At 36.2% G+C, this 16,342-nt stretch overlaps 1 protein-coding gene across 2 annotated transcripts in view; it reads left to right on the forward strand.

Moving 5' to 3' along the window:
• Positions 1 to 16,342, forward strand: part of dpp4 (dipeptidyl peptidase 4) — a 99,687-nt gene that overhangs the window by 33,031 nt on the left and 50,314 nt on the right. For both annotated transcript variants that reach the window (XM_062965219.1, XM_062965213.1), the window contains exons 10-16: positions 1,304 to 1,401; positions 5,505 to 5,640; positions 5,781 to 5,825; positions 12,089 to 12,193; positions 12,375 to 12,442; positions 13,439 to 13,492; positions 15,998 to 16,119. In XM_062965219.1, the coding sequence (XP_062821289.1) occupies positions 1,304 to 1,401; positions 5,505 to 5,640; positions 5,781 to 5,825; positions 12,089 to 12,193; positions 12,375 to 12,442; positions 13,439 to 13,492; positions 15,998 to 16,119 (628 nt within the window). The remainder of the gene's footprint in view (positions 1 to 1,303; positions 1,402 to 5,504; positions 5,641 to 5,780; positions 5,826 to 12,088; positions 12,194 to 12,374; positions 12,443 to 13,438; positions 13,493 to 15,997; positions 16,120 to 16,342) is intronic.

The raw sequence follows: 16,342 nt of genomic DNA on the forward strand, positions 1-16,342 counted from the left end.
TGCTATTTATTAAACATGATTGTTGAGCAGTTTGATTAGGAGAATAGTCACATTTAATCAGTTGCTGCTAACAAAAATATTGTCTGTCTCTCCTCAACAGCTTGCTGTGATTACTGTGACTTAAGTCAATAGCATCTGGCAGCACTGAAGTATTATATTATCTCTACAGAAACAGGAAATAGAAGTGCAAATTGGAGCTTTGGAATTTTAAAAGTTTCTGAAATGGTTTATTGCAATCCATTTTGATGGGGATTAGAAGCAGGAAAATGTCCTGTTCTCTCTAGATGAATTATCTGGTTCTTTTTTATTACTCAGGCCCCTTCCGCGCAGCTGAATAAAATCCCACATTTTCTGCTTTGAACTGGGTTATATGGCAATATGGACTCAGATAACCCAGTGGGATATTCTGGGTTATATGGCTATGTGGAAGGGCCCACAGAATTTGTCTTTCCTTATTACTTACCTCTTCTGAAGGTGACACTAGCTTTTTAGAAAAAAGGTAAACACCTTTTGGCTGTGCCCAGCCATGCGTTGCTGTGGCTTATGGGAATAATTTGTTGGCCAGGTGGAATAGCAGCGCATAGCCTTGCAGTCTCAAAGCCTGGCTGTTTTCTTCTTTTGGAAATCCTTGTTTGTTTCCCTTTTTCTTGCTTAAATGGGTTGGGATAAGAGATTCCTAAATTTAAGAAGGCACATTCTCATCTTTTCATGTAACCGGGATAGGCATAAAGATGTATGTGTATTTACACATACATGTATACTAATGAATTTTATAGATAGGAACTACTACAACTTTTCTGTATCGATCTTAGACATATTCCCCTTTCCTATACCCTTCGGAGGGAAGAAAGCATTAAAGTAAGCAGCATAATTGCTCCTTCGATCCCTATTTCTTGGTATTTTACTTATTCTTTTCCTTACTGTCTGAGTTCAAATGTGACCACATAGTCTTGGAAATGTGTGTGTTTGGAATCCTTTGCAAAAATTAAGAGGGAAGTATTATGTATTCTGCATCATTTTCTCCCACAAACTCATGGAAAGTATAGTATTTCTTTTCTACATAAAGTGAAATATTTTCTGTTGGCTTTGCAGATTGTTTTCAAAAGGCCTATGTATTGTAATTTTAACAGAATTTCACAGTCTATCTTTGATAGCACTTAACTTTTTCTTTCATATTTTGTTTCTGATGTCTCATGTTGTATCTTAAAAGTAAAACTACTTCCAACTTGATTGCACTTTTATAATGGAAACATGCTCTATGTAGAATCTAAATTGTGGTATGAAGTGTTGTGTTTTTCTCTAGGCAGGCGCTACAAATCCAACCATAAGGCTGTTTATTGTGAATACCCAACCTCTTTCCAATTCTACTGAAATCGTTGCACCACCAAGCATAAAATCTGGGTATGTCAAAAATGTAGTAAAATTTGTATTTCATTGAATCATATAATTGGACAAGAAATTAATGATATGTTAGGATTCAGATTTTTTTAAAAAAAGTATTTATTGGATTTCATGAAGAATAGGACAATGTGGTTGCTGTTGCCTGCTTTTGGTCTAAAACTATTTAGCTGTTTGTGATTCCTTTATTTTATCACTTTTAAATTTATTTATTATGCAATGCTTTTGACATGAAATAAATAAATAAATGAAGAATAGGAAAAAGCAGCTGGTAGAGAGTTGGTTATCATATAACATGGCCCTTCTTCTCAATATGTGGTGCTATACTATAATAAGACCCATATTAATGCTACAGCAAAGCTGAAATGTTGATGTATGCATTAATATTATAGGGAAGTTCACATTTTGAATCTATAATTTCTTTTAGTGATGCTTTCATTAGTTTGTTCTCAATTCCATAATAATAATAATAATAATAATAATAATAATAATAATAATAATAATAATAATAATTTATTTGTACTCCGTCCTATCTCCCTGAGGGGGAGTTTCCAACAAAAGTAACAAGGGACAAACATTCAATGCTGAAAACAGACAATGATAAATCAAATCAAAACAGTGGATAAAACAATCTCAAAATAAACTTGTAAAACTAAATAAAAAAAGAATACATAAGAAATAAAAATAATATACATTTAATCTGAGCATTCAAGAAAGTCTGTCACTGCATTTCAAAACACGTATGCTTATATTTGCAAGAGAATTGAGAGCAAATGTGTTGAGTAATTTTGTTCAGTTTTTACAGTACATTCCTAAGGGTTTAATACACTCTCTCTATTCCAAAGTTGTCTAAGCACATGGCAATATACAAATGCTGTATATGTGGGCTTTCTTTTCATTTTGAGTTTAGTGGAGCAGCTTTTCATATTTTCCCCTTTTCACACAAAGCTGTTTCTCTCCATTGAAAACCAAAATAGGAAGCCCTTGCAGACAGTTTTGCTTTTTGTGTTCTGGCTTTCCTGTGCCAGCAAAAGGATTATTTTATTATGGGAAAGAAAGCATGTGACAGGGAAGAATGCGAGAGCAGCCCTGCATAATTGCATACACAAAACATATTAATCACAAAGTCATTATTTTCCGTTTTTCTTTTTTTTTATTCAGTGATAGTTTTAATACTATTTTTTGAATATTCTTTGTTTTGGATTATTCATTTTGGATTATTCAGATATTCAGTGTTTGGAAGAATGAACCTGTACTTAACCCTCATTGAGTGATTTAATCTGCTGTATCACTTAACTCCAGTACGGATCCCCACGTATTGGGGAATATAAACGGCTTCATGACCACAGGAATGTCACAATACGTAAATGTCCCAAACCAGAAAAGCACAGGTTTCCATAAAGCCATAAAGCTGTAGTGTTGGAAGGAATCCCAAGGGTCATCTAGTCCAAGCCCCTGTCAGTAATCCATAGTTGGAGCACCCTTGACAGATGGCCATCCCACCGCTGTTTAAAAACTTCCAACCAAGGAGGGCCCACCACCTGCTGAGGTAGTCTGTTCCTCTGTCAAAAAGCTCTTAGCATCGACGTGAAGAGGAATGTTTGTTTTGAGTAGCTGTCAGCCCTCCTTATTTGCAAAAAATTGTAATGAACCAAATGCAGTAGATTTGTTCAGACCATTTTGTCCCACCTGTTTTTTTGCTGTTAAAACAGCAACGACAAATGCACGTAGCAGGTGGCTGAAACTTGAGGACATTGCTTACAACTTTTGGGGTGACAATGTCAGAAAATGCCTATCTTGTAGATCTAGTTCTTTGTGAATTCTGTAGTCAAACTCAACTCGGAGGGACTGAACTGTCCCATCTGCCTGGATAAGAGTAGAAACTCACAGTAAGAGATCAAAACATGTTGTTCAGATGTAATTGATTATGAAGCCGATGTTTGTGCTGATTGGCATACATATCCTCAAATAGCCATATCCATGGCCTAGAAAAAGGATGAAAGAAATGTCAGCTCCTTCCACACAGCTGAATAAAATCCCACATTATCTGCTTTGAACTGGAATATATCGCAAGGTGGACTCAGATAACACAGTTCAAAGCAGGTATTGTGAGATCTTCTGCCTTGATAATTTGAGTTACTGTATATACTTGAGTATAAGCCTCGTTTTTCAGCCCTTTTTTTTAAGACTGAAAAAGTCCCCCTCTGCTTATACTCGGGTGGGGGTCCTGGTTGACTTATATTTGGGTCAGCTTAAACTCGAGAATATATGGTACATTTATTATTTTTCTCTATTATTGTTGCTACTCTTACATTTATTTTACTCTATTTTTATTATTATTATTAATACATTTATTATTTCACCATGATCTTATTATTATTATTATTATTATTATTATTATTATTATTATTATTATTATTGCATTTATTATTTTACTCTATTTATTATTACTTGTATTATTTTCCTGTATTTATTATTATTATTGTTACATGTATTATTTTACTCTATTATTATTAAGAGGATACATAAGCACATTTACATTGAAGAAGATGAGAATAATGATTTGATCAGAGTTGGACAGTCTTATCTTAAATTTGAGCTTTATGTAAATATTCAAAAACATTTAACCTGCTGATGCCTCAATTAATGTAATTTTATTGATTTCTATTTTTATTTCTGAAATTTACCACCCTCGGCTTATACTGGAGTCAATGTTTTCCCAGTTTTTTTTTGTGTGGTAAAATTAGGTGCCTCGGCTTATATTCGGGTCGGCTTATATTCGAGTATATACAGTATATGGCTGTGTGGAAGCGCCCATAGAGACAGCTGGAAGAAGCTGAAAAAGTAATCTGTTTTTAGACTGAAAACTAGTTTACCTATTTCACAAATTTAAGGCTGCATTAAAAAAGCAAACTTTTATATGTTTATTAGTTATTGCTTGAGTATGTTTTAATGTATTATATGTTTTATGATTTTATGTATATATGTTTTATTTTTTATTTTTTAAATATATTTTTATTGAAGTTTTACCTTATAAGATAAATTAACATCAAAAGAGTGAGAACATTTGATTGTATAGAAAGTAGGAAAACTGCGATTAAAAAAGGATCAAAAAGGGAGAGAGAAAAAAAAAACCAAAAACCTAAAACAAAGCTAGTGTCCATATTTATATAAAAAAATAAAAATAAAAATGAATCTGAACAAATAGTGATATAAAAATGCAAAAGTACTTGGCAAAGAAACACCAAAAAGCAAAAGCAAAAAAGCATTAGGACTGGCATTAAATACTTCAAGTAAAATCGCTAGTAAAATGTATATTTGTTTTAAATGTATTTATGTGATTGTATTGTGTATTGCTGGGCTTGGTACCCATGTGAGCTGCCCCGAGTCCCTTCGGGAAGATGGGACAGGATATAAGAATAAATTTATTATTATTATTATTATTATTATTATTATTATTATTATTATTATTATTACAGTAGAGTCTCACTTATCCAACATAAACAGGCTGGCAGAATGTTGGATAAGCGAATATGTTGGATCATAGGAGGGATTAAGGAAAAACCTATTAAACATCAAATTAGGTTATGATTTTACAAATTAAGCACCAAAACATCATGTTATACAACCAATTTGACAGAAGAGTAGTTCAATACTCAGTAATGCTATGTAGTAATTACTGTATTTACAAATTTAGCACCAAAATATCACCATGTATTGAAAACATTGACTACAAAAACATTGACTACTAAAAGGCAGACTGCATTGGATAATACAGAATGTTGGATAAGCGAATGTTGGATAAGTGAGACTCTACTGTATTATTATTATTATTATTATTATTATTATTATTATTATTATTATTATTATTATTATTACTATTATTACATGTTATCAAGGTTTAAACCCCGCATCTGTAATTAATTACTTCCATGAGGTTAATAATGTCCATAGCATTACAAAAGACCAAATGATATGTAGCAGATATTGCAAATGGTTTAATATGTCAGGTGTTCAGAGAAATATAAATAGTAATCACTGGTTTTTAGTGTTAAGATTTGAATATGTATGCAGTTGTATGCTTAGAATCTTTTTTTTATGTCCAGGGACCACTACTTGAGTGTTGTAACCTGGGTGACAAATGAGAGAATCTGTCTTCAGTGGCTCAGAAGAATTCAGAATTTTTCAGTTCTTGACATATGTGACTTCTCTAGACAAAATGGAACATGGCAATGCCCACAGGTATGCAAGAGGGTGCCACTTTAGATAGGGAGTCCTGGAAAAAAAATCTGTACATATTGGCTTTTAGACTCAGGAGTCAGGGCAATACAAGGTACATGTTTACTTAATTTTTTTACTTTTATTTTCCTTTTCCCTTTCAGGATAAGCAGCGTATAGAAGAAAGTAAAACTGGCTGGATTGGCAGAGTGAGTATTTTCTATTTATATATAAACTGCCTTTCTGGATCAGGTCTGCTCAGGGCTCAAATAAACATGTTACACAGCCCATGTCTCTAAAGTTAAGTCTATTTGTGCAAGTTTTTAAAATGGTTTTATTTGATATGTTAATTTGGTTTTTTGTATTAGGATATGAGAAAAGCGGGATAGAAATAAATAAGTAAATAAATAAATAATAAATTTCCTTTACTGAGGGTAGCTCTGAAGAAGTATTTTGCAGTGTAGGAATGGAGAAAGAGGCACTTAGCTCCAAATATCCTGCTTCCTATGTGAATTGTAATCCTGGATATGTGAGGCAAATAACACTTTGTAATAAAATATGAAAATGTTATTTCCTCTTTAATTGTGTGGTACAGTAGAGTCTCACTTATCCAAGCTAAACGGGCCGGCAAAAGCTTGGATAAGCAAATATCTTGGATAATAAGGAGGGATTAAGGAAAAGCCTATTAAACATCAAATTAGGTTATGATTTTACAAATTAAGCACCAAAACATCAGGTTATACAACAAATTTGACAGAAAAAGGAGTTCAATACGCAGTAATGTTACGTTGTAATTACTGTATTTACGAATTTAGCACCAAAATATTATGATATATTGAAAACATTGACTACAAAAATGGCTTGGATAATCCAGAAGCTTGGATAAGCAAGGCTTGGATAAGTGAGAATCTACTGTACTTACTTTGAAAGTCATTGTTATACTCCAGAAACTTCATTTTTGTGTCTGCCAGAAACAACATTGAATTGATTGAGACTCAATGATCAATGAAAAACTATAGAAAAATGTGCTGCAGTATGTCCTGCAACAACAAAGTTTTTGCAGTTTAATAAACTTTTTCTATGTTTTTAATGATAGATCCAATTAGAAAATGACATTGAAAGCCCAGAAACAAAAATTGTGTTACGTAGTGAAGTCATCCATAGATTAGTAGAGTTGAAAACAGTTCTGTGTTCATGTATATGTTTGTGTGTTTTTATGTGCCCCCAATGGCACAGTGGGTTAAGCTGCTGAACTTGCTGAGCAAAAGGTTGGCGGTTTGAATCTGGGGAGTGGGGTGAGCTCCCGCTGTTAGCCCCAGCTTCTGCCAACCTAGCAGTTCGAAAACATGCAGATGTGAGTAGATCAATGGGTACCGCTTCTGCGGGAAGGTAATGACACTCCATGCAGTCATGCTGGCCACATGACTTGGAGGCGTCTATGGACAATGCCGGCTCTTCGGCTTAGAAATTGAGATGAGCACCAACCCCTAGAGTCGGACATGACTGGACTTAATGTCAGGAAAACCTTTACCTATATACCTTGAATTCTCCCATTAACTTCATTGGGCTTTATCAGGCAAGGACTCAGAGATGGTTTGGCTATTCCTTGCTCTGAAATATAGCCTACAGCCCCAGATATTTGTTAGTGGATTCCAATCCAAATACTAAACAGGGCTCACTCTGCTTAGCTTCCAATATCATTGGATCTGGTGCTTCTAAGGGTATTTATAACCTCTGTGAACATATATGACTGAACATAATAGGTTCTTTGTCTGGGTTGACATTAATAGAGTTGTGAAAGTCCCTGTACTAAATCCTTGCCCATCCATCTGGAACAGATAGAGATAAAATCCTGTTGAGTTATTTATTCAAGACGTAACTAAAACAACAAAGCTTTAACAGTATGGACATTACTGTTCCAATAAGAGAGTCTTATATGTGAGTCTTACGTGTCTATATTCTGTTTCTGGAGAATATTGTACAATTTTTTAAAAAAAGAAAATATATAGAATAATTATTCTCCTTTCTCTTGGAAGCTATGTTCTTTTACATTTCTGTATTCCTGAGGAAAGCTTTCAAAAACATACACCAATCGAAGAAGGAAGCAGGACAGCAGGGACAAAAATCTACACTACAAAAATGGGAGATAATCCCACCTGCTGTCAAGCTTGTTCAGGAAGGGAAAGACCTTACAGCTAACACATTTTGCTTCTACACCATAAAGTCTCAGTCAGCAACATGATGAGCAGACTGTGTATGTTGTGAATAGTTATGCAAAGGGAAAGTGAAAAAATGGAAGTGTGGATGTACTATAAAGTAACAATAAATAGGCAATATTAATCTTTTCCCTTTAATAATTACTATACCCTATGGCTGGCCAATCAGCAACAGTTTTGTCTACAAACCATATCATTACTCTGTAGCACAAGGGTCAGAAATCCTTTGTAAAAGCTAAAGGTTTATTTACCCATTGAAAAAATTAAACAGGAGCCGGAGCCAAAACTAACAGTAGGCAGCTCCAAAAGTGAAATACGGGAGTCTTCAGAAGAAGGCCAGTGTAATGTACCTATTGTGTACAAAAATAAATAACACCAGGGCTCAATTCTCCACCCAGCCATTGAAAGAAATCCACTGGGGCCCCTTCTATGCTGCCGTATAAAATCCAGATTATCTGCTTTGAACTGGATTATATAGCAGTGTAGACTCAGATAATCCAGTTCAAAGGAGATTATTTATATATTTATTTATTTACAGCATTTATATTCCGCCCTTCTCACCCCGAAGGGGACTCAGGGCGGATCACATTACACATATAGGCAAACATTCAATGCCTTTTAACATAGAACAAAGACAAGACAAACATAGGCTCCGAGCAGGCCACGAAATCATGACCTCCTGGTCAGAGTGATTAATTGCAGCTGGATTCAGCTGGATTGCTCTCCAGCCTGCACCACAGCCCGGGCCTAATGTGGATTATCTGATTTGATAATCAGGATTATATGGCAGTGTAGAAAGGGCCTGGGTTGCCTTGGGTGAGTCACACACTCGCAGCTCCAGAAAACCCTGTGACAGGTTTGCCTTAGGGTCACCACAAGTTGGAAGTGACTCGAGGGCAAATGGCAACAACAAAGGAAATTCTGAAGAAATGTCTTTCTCATTACTAAAAAGCAAAAACAAAAAAGGAATTTATTTAAATGACATTTTTTAAATCCTTTCCATTTCAAACACTTCTCTGCAAGCTGTTCTGAAACACGGCAAAGCCATTTTATAGCATTGAGAAGACTTGTCCCTAAATCCATTTTTGAATCTCCACTGGGATAAATCTGTTTGATCAATGGGATTTACACAAATGCTGATTGACAGTTCAGAAACTGGTCCTATAGTCCTAATGTAGTCAGGGCCGGTCGGAGATAAATTTAAATATTAAGCGGGGGCGCTGAAAAGCGCCCCCCGCCGGCCCCGCCTCCTGCGCCCTGGACCCGCCTCCCACCCAGCGTGCCCTGGCCCCGCCTCCCACGCTGCGTGGGAGGCGGGGCCAGGGCACGCTGGATGGAAGGCGGGGCCAGGGTTGGCCCCGCCTCCCACGCAGCGTGGGAGGCGCGGCCAGGGTTGGAAAGAGGGAGGCTTCGCCGCCCGGGGAGGGAAGGAGGGGATCCCTCCTCCCCTTCCCGGGCGGCGAAAGAGGGAGCCACAAGGCCAGGGCGCACTGGTCGGGCGGCGGGGCACCGTCAGAGTGGTGCCCCGCCTCCTGCCCAGCGTGACGGCGCCCCCCGGGACCTGCGCCCGAGGTGGCGGCGTCACGTGCCTCTATGGTGGGGCCGGCCCTGAATGTAGTCGAGAGTCATGGAGTTCATCTGTTCGATTCCTGTTCATGCTCCTGGCTTTAAATGGCTAGAACGAATTACAATTTGCGTATTTACATTTGTTTCCTTGAGTCTATCACAATGCAAAGGATTAGAACATTTTAGTTGTTGCTGCTGTTTCTATTATGTGCTTTTAAGCCATTTCCAATTTATGGTAACCTTAAGATGTACCATATATACTCGAGTATAAGCCGACCCGAATATAAGCTGAGGCACCTAATTTTACCACAAAAACCTGGGAAAACATTGATTCCAGTATAAGCCGAGGGTGGTAAATTTCAGAAATAAAAATAGATATCAATAAAATTACATTAATTGAGGCATTGGTAGGTTAAATATTTTTGAATATTTACATAAAGCTCAAATTTAAGATAAGACTGTCCAACTCTGATCAAATCATTATTCTCATCTTCTTCAATGTAAATGTGCTTATGTATCCTTTTAATAATAATAGAATAAAATAATGCATGTAATAATAGTAATAATAATAAAAATACAGGAAAATACTACAAGTAATAATAAATAGAGTAAAATAATAAATGCAATAATAATAATATCAGAGTGAAATAATAAATATATTATTAATAATAATGAAAAATAGAGTAAAATAAATGTAATACAGTAGAGTCTCACGTATCCAGCATAAACGGGCCGGCAGAATGTTGGATAAGCGAATATGTTGGATAATAAGGAGGGATTAAGGAAAAGCCTATTAAACATCAAATTAGGTTATGATTTTACAAATTAAGCATGAATTACGAATTTAGCACCAAAATGTCATGATGTATTGAAAATATTGACTAAAAAAATGCGTTGGATAATCCAGAACGTTGGATAAGCGAGTGTTGGATAAGTGATACTCTACTGTAGTAGCAACAATAATAGAGAAAAATTATAAATGTAATAATACCAATAATAATAGAGAAAAATAATAAATGTACCATATATTCTCGAGTATAAGCTGACTCAAATATAAGCCAACCAGGACCCTCACCCGAGTATAAGCCGAGGGAGGCTTTTTCAGTCTTAAAAAAAGGGCTGAAAAACTAGGCTTATACTCAAGTATATACAGTACTTATCACATATTTTTCTTAGCAAGATTTATTCAGAAGGCCTTTGCCTTTGCCTTCACCTTCCTCCGCACACTGCCATATAAAATCTAGATTATCTGCCTTGAATTGGATTATATGGCAGTGTAGACTCATAAAATTCAATTCAAAACAGATAATGTCAATTAGCTGCTTGAATAATCTGATAATCAGTGTAGAAGGGACATGAGAGAACCTAATCAAAATTAGAAAGGCCACCTCACCACACCTCCCAAAACACAATGTCCCATTGGCTATAGTATTTTTTTTTATCAATGAAAAACAACTGCAGAAATCTACTTGCGTTTGCACTAACTGATCGGGATCTCCCTTTTAACTTTCCCTATTTTGAAATAAGGACTGTTCTGTGGAAAATGAGGATTTACTGAACAAATATTTTCTTCTACTCATGTTACACGTATCTGTTCAGAAATATTACAAAGCTGTTTAAAACAATTTCAAAGCACTTTGCAATAACAATAAAATATACAATACATTTAGGGACTTGCCATAAAATTTTCTCATGCTTCTAACTCTGGAAAAAATAAGGCTGGATCTACACTGCCCTATATCCAAGGATATGATCCCACATTATCTGCTTGGAACTAGATTATGTGAGTCTACACTGTCAGATAATCTGGGATAAGAAGATAATCTGGAATCAGATCTTGAGATATAGGCCAGTGTAAATCCATCCTAAGGCTGGATCTACACTGTTATATAATCCAAATTATCAAAGCTGATAATACAGATTATTTATTTCAAAATGGATTATATGTGTCTACATTGCCGTATAATCCAGTTAACAGCAGATAATCTGAATTTTATATGATAGTGTAAGGTAAAGGTTTCCCCTGATGTTAAGTCCATTCATGTCTGACTCTGGGGGTTGGTGCTCATCTCCATTTCTAAGCCAAAGAGCCAGCGTTGTCCATAGACACCTCCAAGGTCATGTGGCTGGCAAGACTGCATGGAGCGCCGTTACATTCCCGCCGGAGCGGTACCTATTGATCTATTCACATTAGCATGTTTTCAAACTGCTAGGTTGGCAGAAGCTGGAGCTAATAGCGGGTGCTCACTCCACTCTCGGGATTTGAACCTGCAACCTTTCAGTCTGCAAGTTCAGCAGCTCAGCGCTTTAACACACTTCGCCACCGGGGCTCCCCATATGATAGTGTAGAGGGACCTAAATTACTTCTGAACCATTACATTAAAAAGGAGCCTGGTTATAAAACTGGGAACAACTGGTTGTCTAATTCAGTGGCCAGTTGCAATTAATTGCAGATAATCAAATTCATGTAAGTGAAGTAGTGCATCTATAATTAACTTGTCATGTTTTTGTTTTATTTGGAAATTTTAAATCCCTTTTCGGCAATAGTATGTTCTGGGGGTGGGGGATACTGTGTGTTCACCCTGAGCCATAAAAGCATTGTCGTGTCTGCATTTCTTAAGACTATTATATTAAGTATTATCAACATATGAAGTTACATATTAAAAGGATTTATGAACCTTTTTTTCCAGTCTCAGCCATCTGAACCTTACTTTACAGCTGACAGTGTTAGCTATTACAAAATCATCAGTGACACAAAAGGATACAAACACATCCACTACATTGACAGCACAGGGGTAAGTGACATAGATGTTACAGCTTTTGACAGTGTTTCTTAATACCTAAATTTATATATTCCTACTCAGACGTTTGTTCATTTTTTGATGCTGGTAATCAACCGTATTAGATAGGTATGTATATCTTATATCATGATGCTTAAATCATCATATTTTAATCTATCTTTATTTTAAATTTTAGAAGGTGACACCTGTTACAAATGGATCATGGGAAGTGATCAGCATAGCTGCACTAACAAACAATTTCATGTGAGTTTCTGTTGAACTATGTAGATGTTAGTGCATTAGAGTAAGAGGGCATAGCTTCAATAATTTCTATTTAATGACTGAATTAATTTCATATCTTATCTTTTTGTTTTTATGAGATCGAAGACAGCTTATAATTTAAATGTCATAGTTCATCAACTCTCTGTTTAGAAATCAAAACCATCTTGTCTGTGTTTCATAAAGCTCTAATTTCAAATTTGACCTTTACAACAATACAGTAGAGTCTCACTTATCCAACACTCACTTATCCAACGTTCTGGATTATCCAACGCATTTTTGTAGTCAATGTTTTCAATATATCGTGATATTTTGGTGCTGAATTCGTAAATACAGCAATTACAACATAGCATTACTGCGTATTGAACTACTTTTTCTGTCAAATTTGTTGTAAAACAACCTTATTTGATGTCTAATAGGCTTTTCCTTAATCCCTCCTTATTATCCAACATATTCACTTATCCAACATTCTGCTGCCCGTTTATGTTGGATAAGTGAGACTCTACTGTAATTGGTTTTGTCCTTAACGTTTCTCTTGGTCCTACATGTCACGAGGACATGGGAGGGAGCTTTCTTGGTAGCTGTTTTCAGGTTGTGAAATTCCTTCCCATGTGAGAGTTGGGGTTCATCTAGCTCAATACCATAGAACAATGGGAGTTGTAGTTTTACAAGGTTTTTAGCCTTTTCTGCCAAAGAGGGCCAGTGCCCCACCAAACTACAAATCCTAGGATTCCATAGCATTGAGCTATGGTAGTTCAAGTAGTATCAAACTGCCTTAATTCCTTGTGAAATTCATGAGGGTACCATAAGTTAACACGTGACTGGAAGGCACATACATACAGAAATTCATAGTAACTGGTTTTAGAACCTTGCCTTTTGTGCTTATATATTTCAGTAATTTTACCTCTTGTATGTGACAGTGAGCAATTTTTGTTAGAATTTCTTCAAATCTAATAAATAACCTTTCTGCTGGCTTCATAGATACTTCATCAGTAATGAATTTGAAAATATGCCAGGAGGGAGAAATCTTTATAAGTAAGTTGTTTTCTATCATAGCTATGCATTGCTCAGGGGAAAAGAACCCTTGGTAAGGTATCATGACAGTTTTTATGATTTTAAATAGTTTAAAAAACCCTTGAAATGTTCCAATGAACCAGAAATGTTTTGAAGTTTTGCTCTGTTTACAGAGCAAAACAACAGATCCTGGAAGCTTCACAGCACACTGTTATCACCAAATCTAAACTATGCTCAGAATTGGCTATTGAGTGACTCTTTGGTCTTGTTAAGTTGTGGCCTGAATCCTATGAATCACAACTAAAATCAGTTCATTGGATTCATTGTAGAATACTGATTCTCAGTACATTTGTAAATTCCATTATTTGATTGTGTCTGATGTAGTTGTGAAGAAACAGTAGGATCTACACCCATTTGTTGGATTCAGAAATACCTCAACAGAAGAAATTTTGCTGGTGATGCCCCCAAAACAAAGCATTTAGCAAACCATTAGGCAAGAAGACTTCGTGCAACATGGGCTTAATTCAAGCATATCTTTTGAAATTTTGTCCAAGAGACTATAGATTACCTTGCTCTAATTGCAGCATGGTTTTATTTCCACATTCTGAGATCTTGTGTCAGGTATCATAAACCAACCTATTCATGGGAATGGCTTTCCTTTGTGGAAGGGCACCTTTGAATATGGCCTTGTCTTGTTGGTAGGTGAGCAGATTTCTTCTTTGAGTGCATCCATATAAATGGTCCCAAATTCTGAAGTTTTTGTACAGTGGAACATTTGTTTTTTGGGTGTGAGGGCACTGATCAAACCACATGAAACTTTAATGATAGGTTAGTTAAAATATTGTGACTTAGATTGAAAGATGATCAACAGGGTGCATAGTTACCGGACTGTGGCGCAGGCTGGATAGCAGCCAGCTGCAACAAATCACTCCTACCAAGAGGTCATGAATTCGAGGCCAGCCCGTGACTGTGTCTGTCTCTGTCTCTGTTCTATGTTATGGCATTGAATGTTTGTCTTATATGTGTGCAATGTGATCTGCCCTGAGTCCCCTTCGGGGCGAGAAGGGCGGAATATAAATACTGTAAATAAATAAATAATGCACACAGACTGAAAATATTTGACAGAAAGAAGGGTCACTGTACTTCTCTTAAGATTTATGATGATACCATTAAACAAGCAAAAAGTGTAAATTTTCTGGTTCATAATGTTGGAGATAGCAACCTTCTCAAGCCTCCTCTATTTAATGTTTTGTCTGTTTTATAATGTGTCAGTTTATTTCCTGAAGTGTATGTCTTCTTTGTTTGTAGTTTTCTTAGCTCTATGTACTTAAAGCAGTGGGATGGGCTGCAGATCTTGTGACTGATTCCGTGACTGTTTAGAATGTTCAGTTTTTAAAAGGATGACAGTTAGAAATGTCAGTTGAGGCTTGAGTCTCTTAGAGTGCAGAAGCCAGTGTTAGAAGTTAGAAGATGTTGAGGCTTGAGCCTGTCTGAGTACAGAAGCCAATGTTAGAAGTTAGAAGTCAGTTGAGGCTTGAGTTTCTTTGGAAGTAGATTGTTATGAAAGAGAACTGTACAGAACAATATAGTTTTAAATAGACTGTTAAATATTATAAGTTAAAGATACAAACTTAAATGTTTCAAAGTTTACTCTGACAAGAAATGTACCTGTATATTTAAATACATGAAGTTATGAGTAAAACAAACATGTTATTTTAAAGATATTTATGTGACTAGTGATGGAGCCCCCGGTGGCGCAGCGGATTAAACTGCTGAGCTGCTGAACATGTTGACCGAAAGGTTACAGGTTCAAATCTGTGGAGCAGAGTGAGCTCCTGCTATTAGCCCCAGCTTCTGCCAACCTAGCAGTTCGAAAACATGCAGATGTGAGTAGATAAATAGATAAACTGCTCTGGTGGGAAGGTAACAGCGCTCCATGCAGTCATGTCAGCCACATGACCTTGGAGGTGTCTAGGGACAACACCAGCTCTTTGTCTTAGAAATGGAGATGAGCACCAACCTTCAGCGTCGGACACAACTGAACTTAATGTCAGGGATGATCATCCATTACTCAATAAACTAAAGGAACACTCCTGAAACTCTGCTACCCACTAGATTATGATCTGAACAGGTCATAATCCCCATTAGGTTATGATCCTAACAGGTCACAATCCAATAGCCCAAGATATAAGACATACCATCGAGACATCATTAATAGTAAGAATGAGTATCTGAAAATCAAGAGGGAAACAATATAGCAGAGCTTAATAAAGTTTCTAGAGAAAGGAAAACATGCATAAATCATTCCATGGAAATACTTAGGAGAGATTGTAGTGGAGCACTTTTTTCCAACCAAATCCTTGTTCATTGAAAAACAGGACAGAATGGAAGATGTGTTTGTGCTAGTGTAATTGTTTGATATTCAGTAACATTCAGTCAAAACAAGTTTGGTTTGAATTCTTAATAGAGCTGTGATTGGTTTAGAGATTTATGAAATATTCTTTTTTCTTTTTCTCAACTGTGCAGAGTAGAGTTAAAAAGCGGCTTTCCAAAAAAATGCATTAGCTGTAATCTAGACAAAGAAAGATGTCAATATTATTCAGCATATTTCAGCACAAATGCAAGATACTATAAGCTGAATTGCAACGGTGAGTACAGCCATTTCTGTCTTGAGATAAATATTACTTGATATTAGGAATTCTAATAAATATAGGAGGTTTGGCAATCACTGAGAATACTGTTGCATATCCTTATTCCCTTTTATGTCTGAAGAGGGCTCCATAGCCTACACATTTGTCAATTACTGTACTTTGTATCAGCTTGAGGTTATCAGTTTCCTGGTTCAAACTTTAGATCCCAGAGATGGGCTGC

The sequence above is a fragment of the Anolis carolinensis genome, chromosome 1 (assembly GCF_035594765.1).
Source record: "Anolis carolinensis isolate JA03-04 chromosome 1, rAnoCar3.1.pri, whole genome shotgun sequence".
Classification (NCBI taxonomy): domain Eukaryota; kingdom Metazoa; phylum Chordata; class Lepidosauria; order Squamata; family Dactyloidae; genus Anolis; species Anolis carolinensis.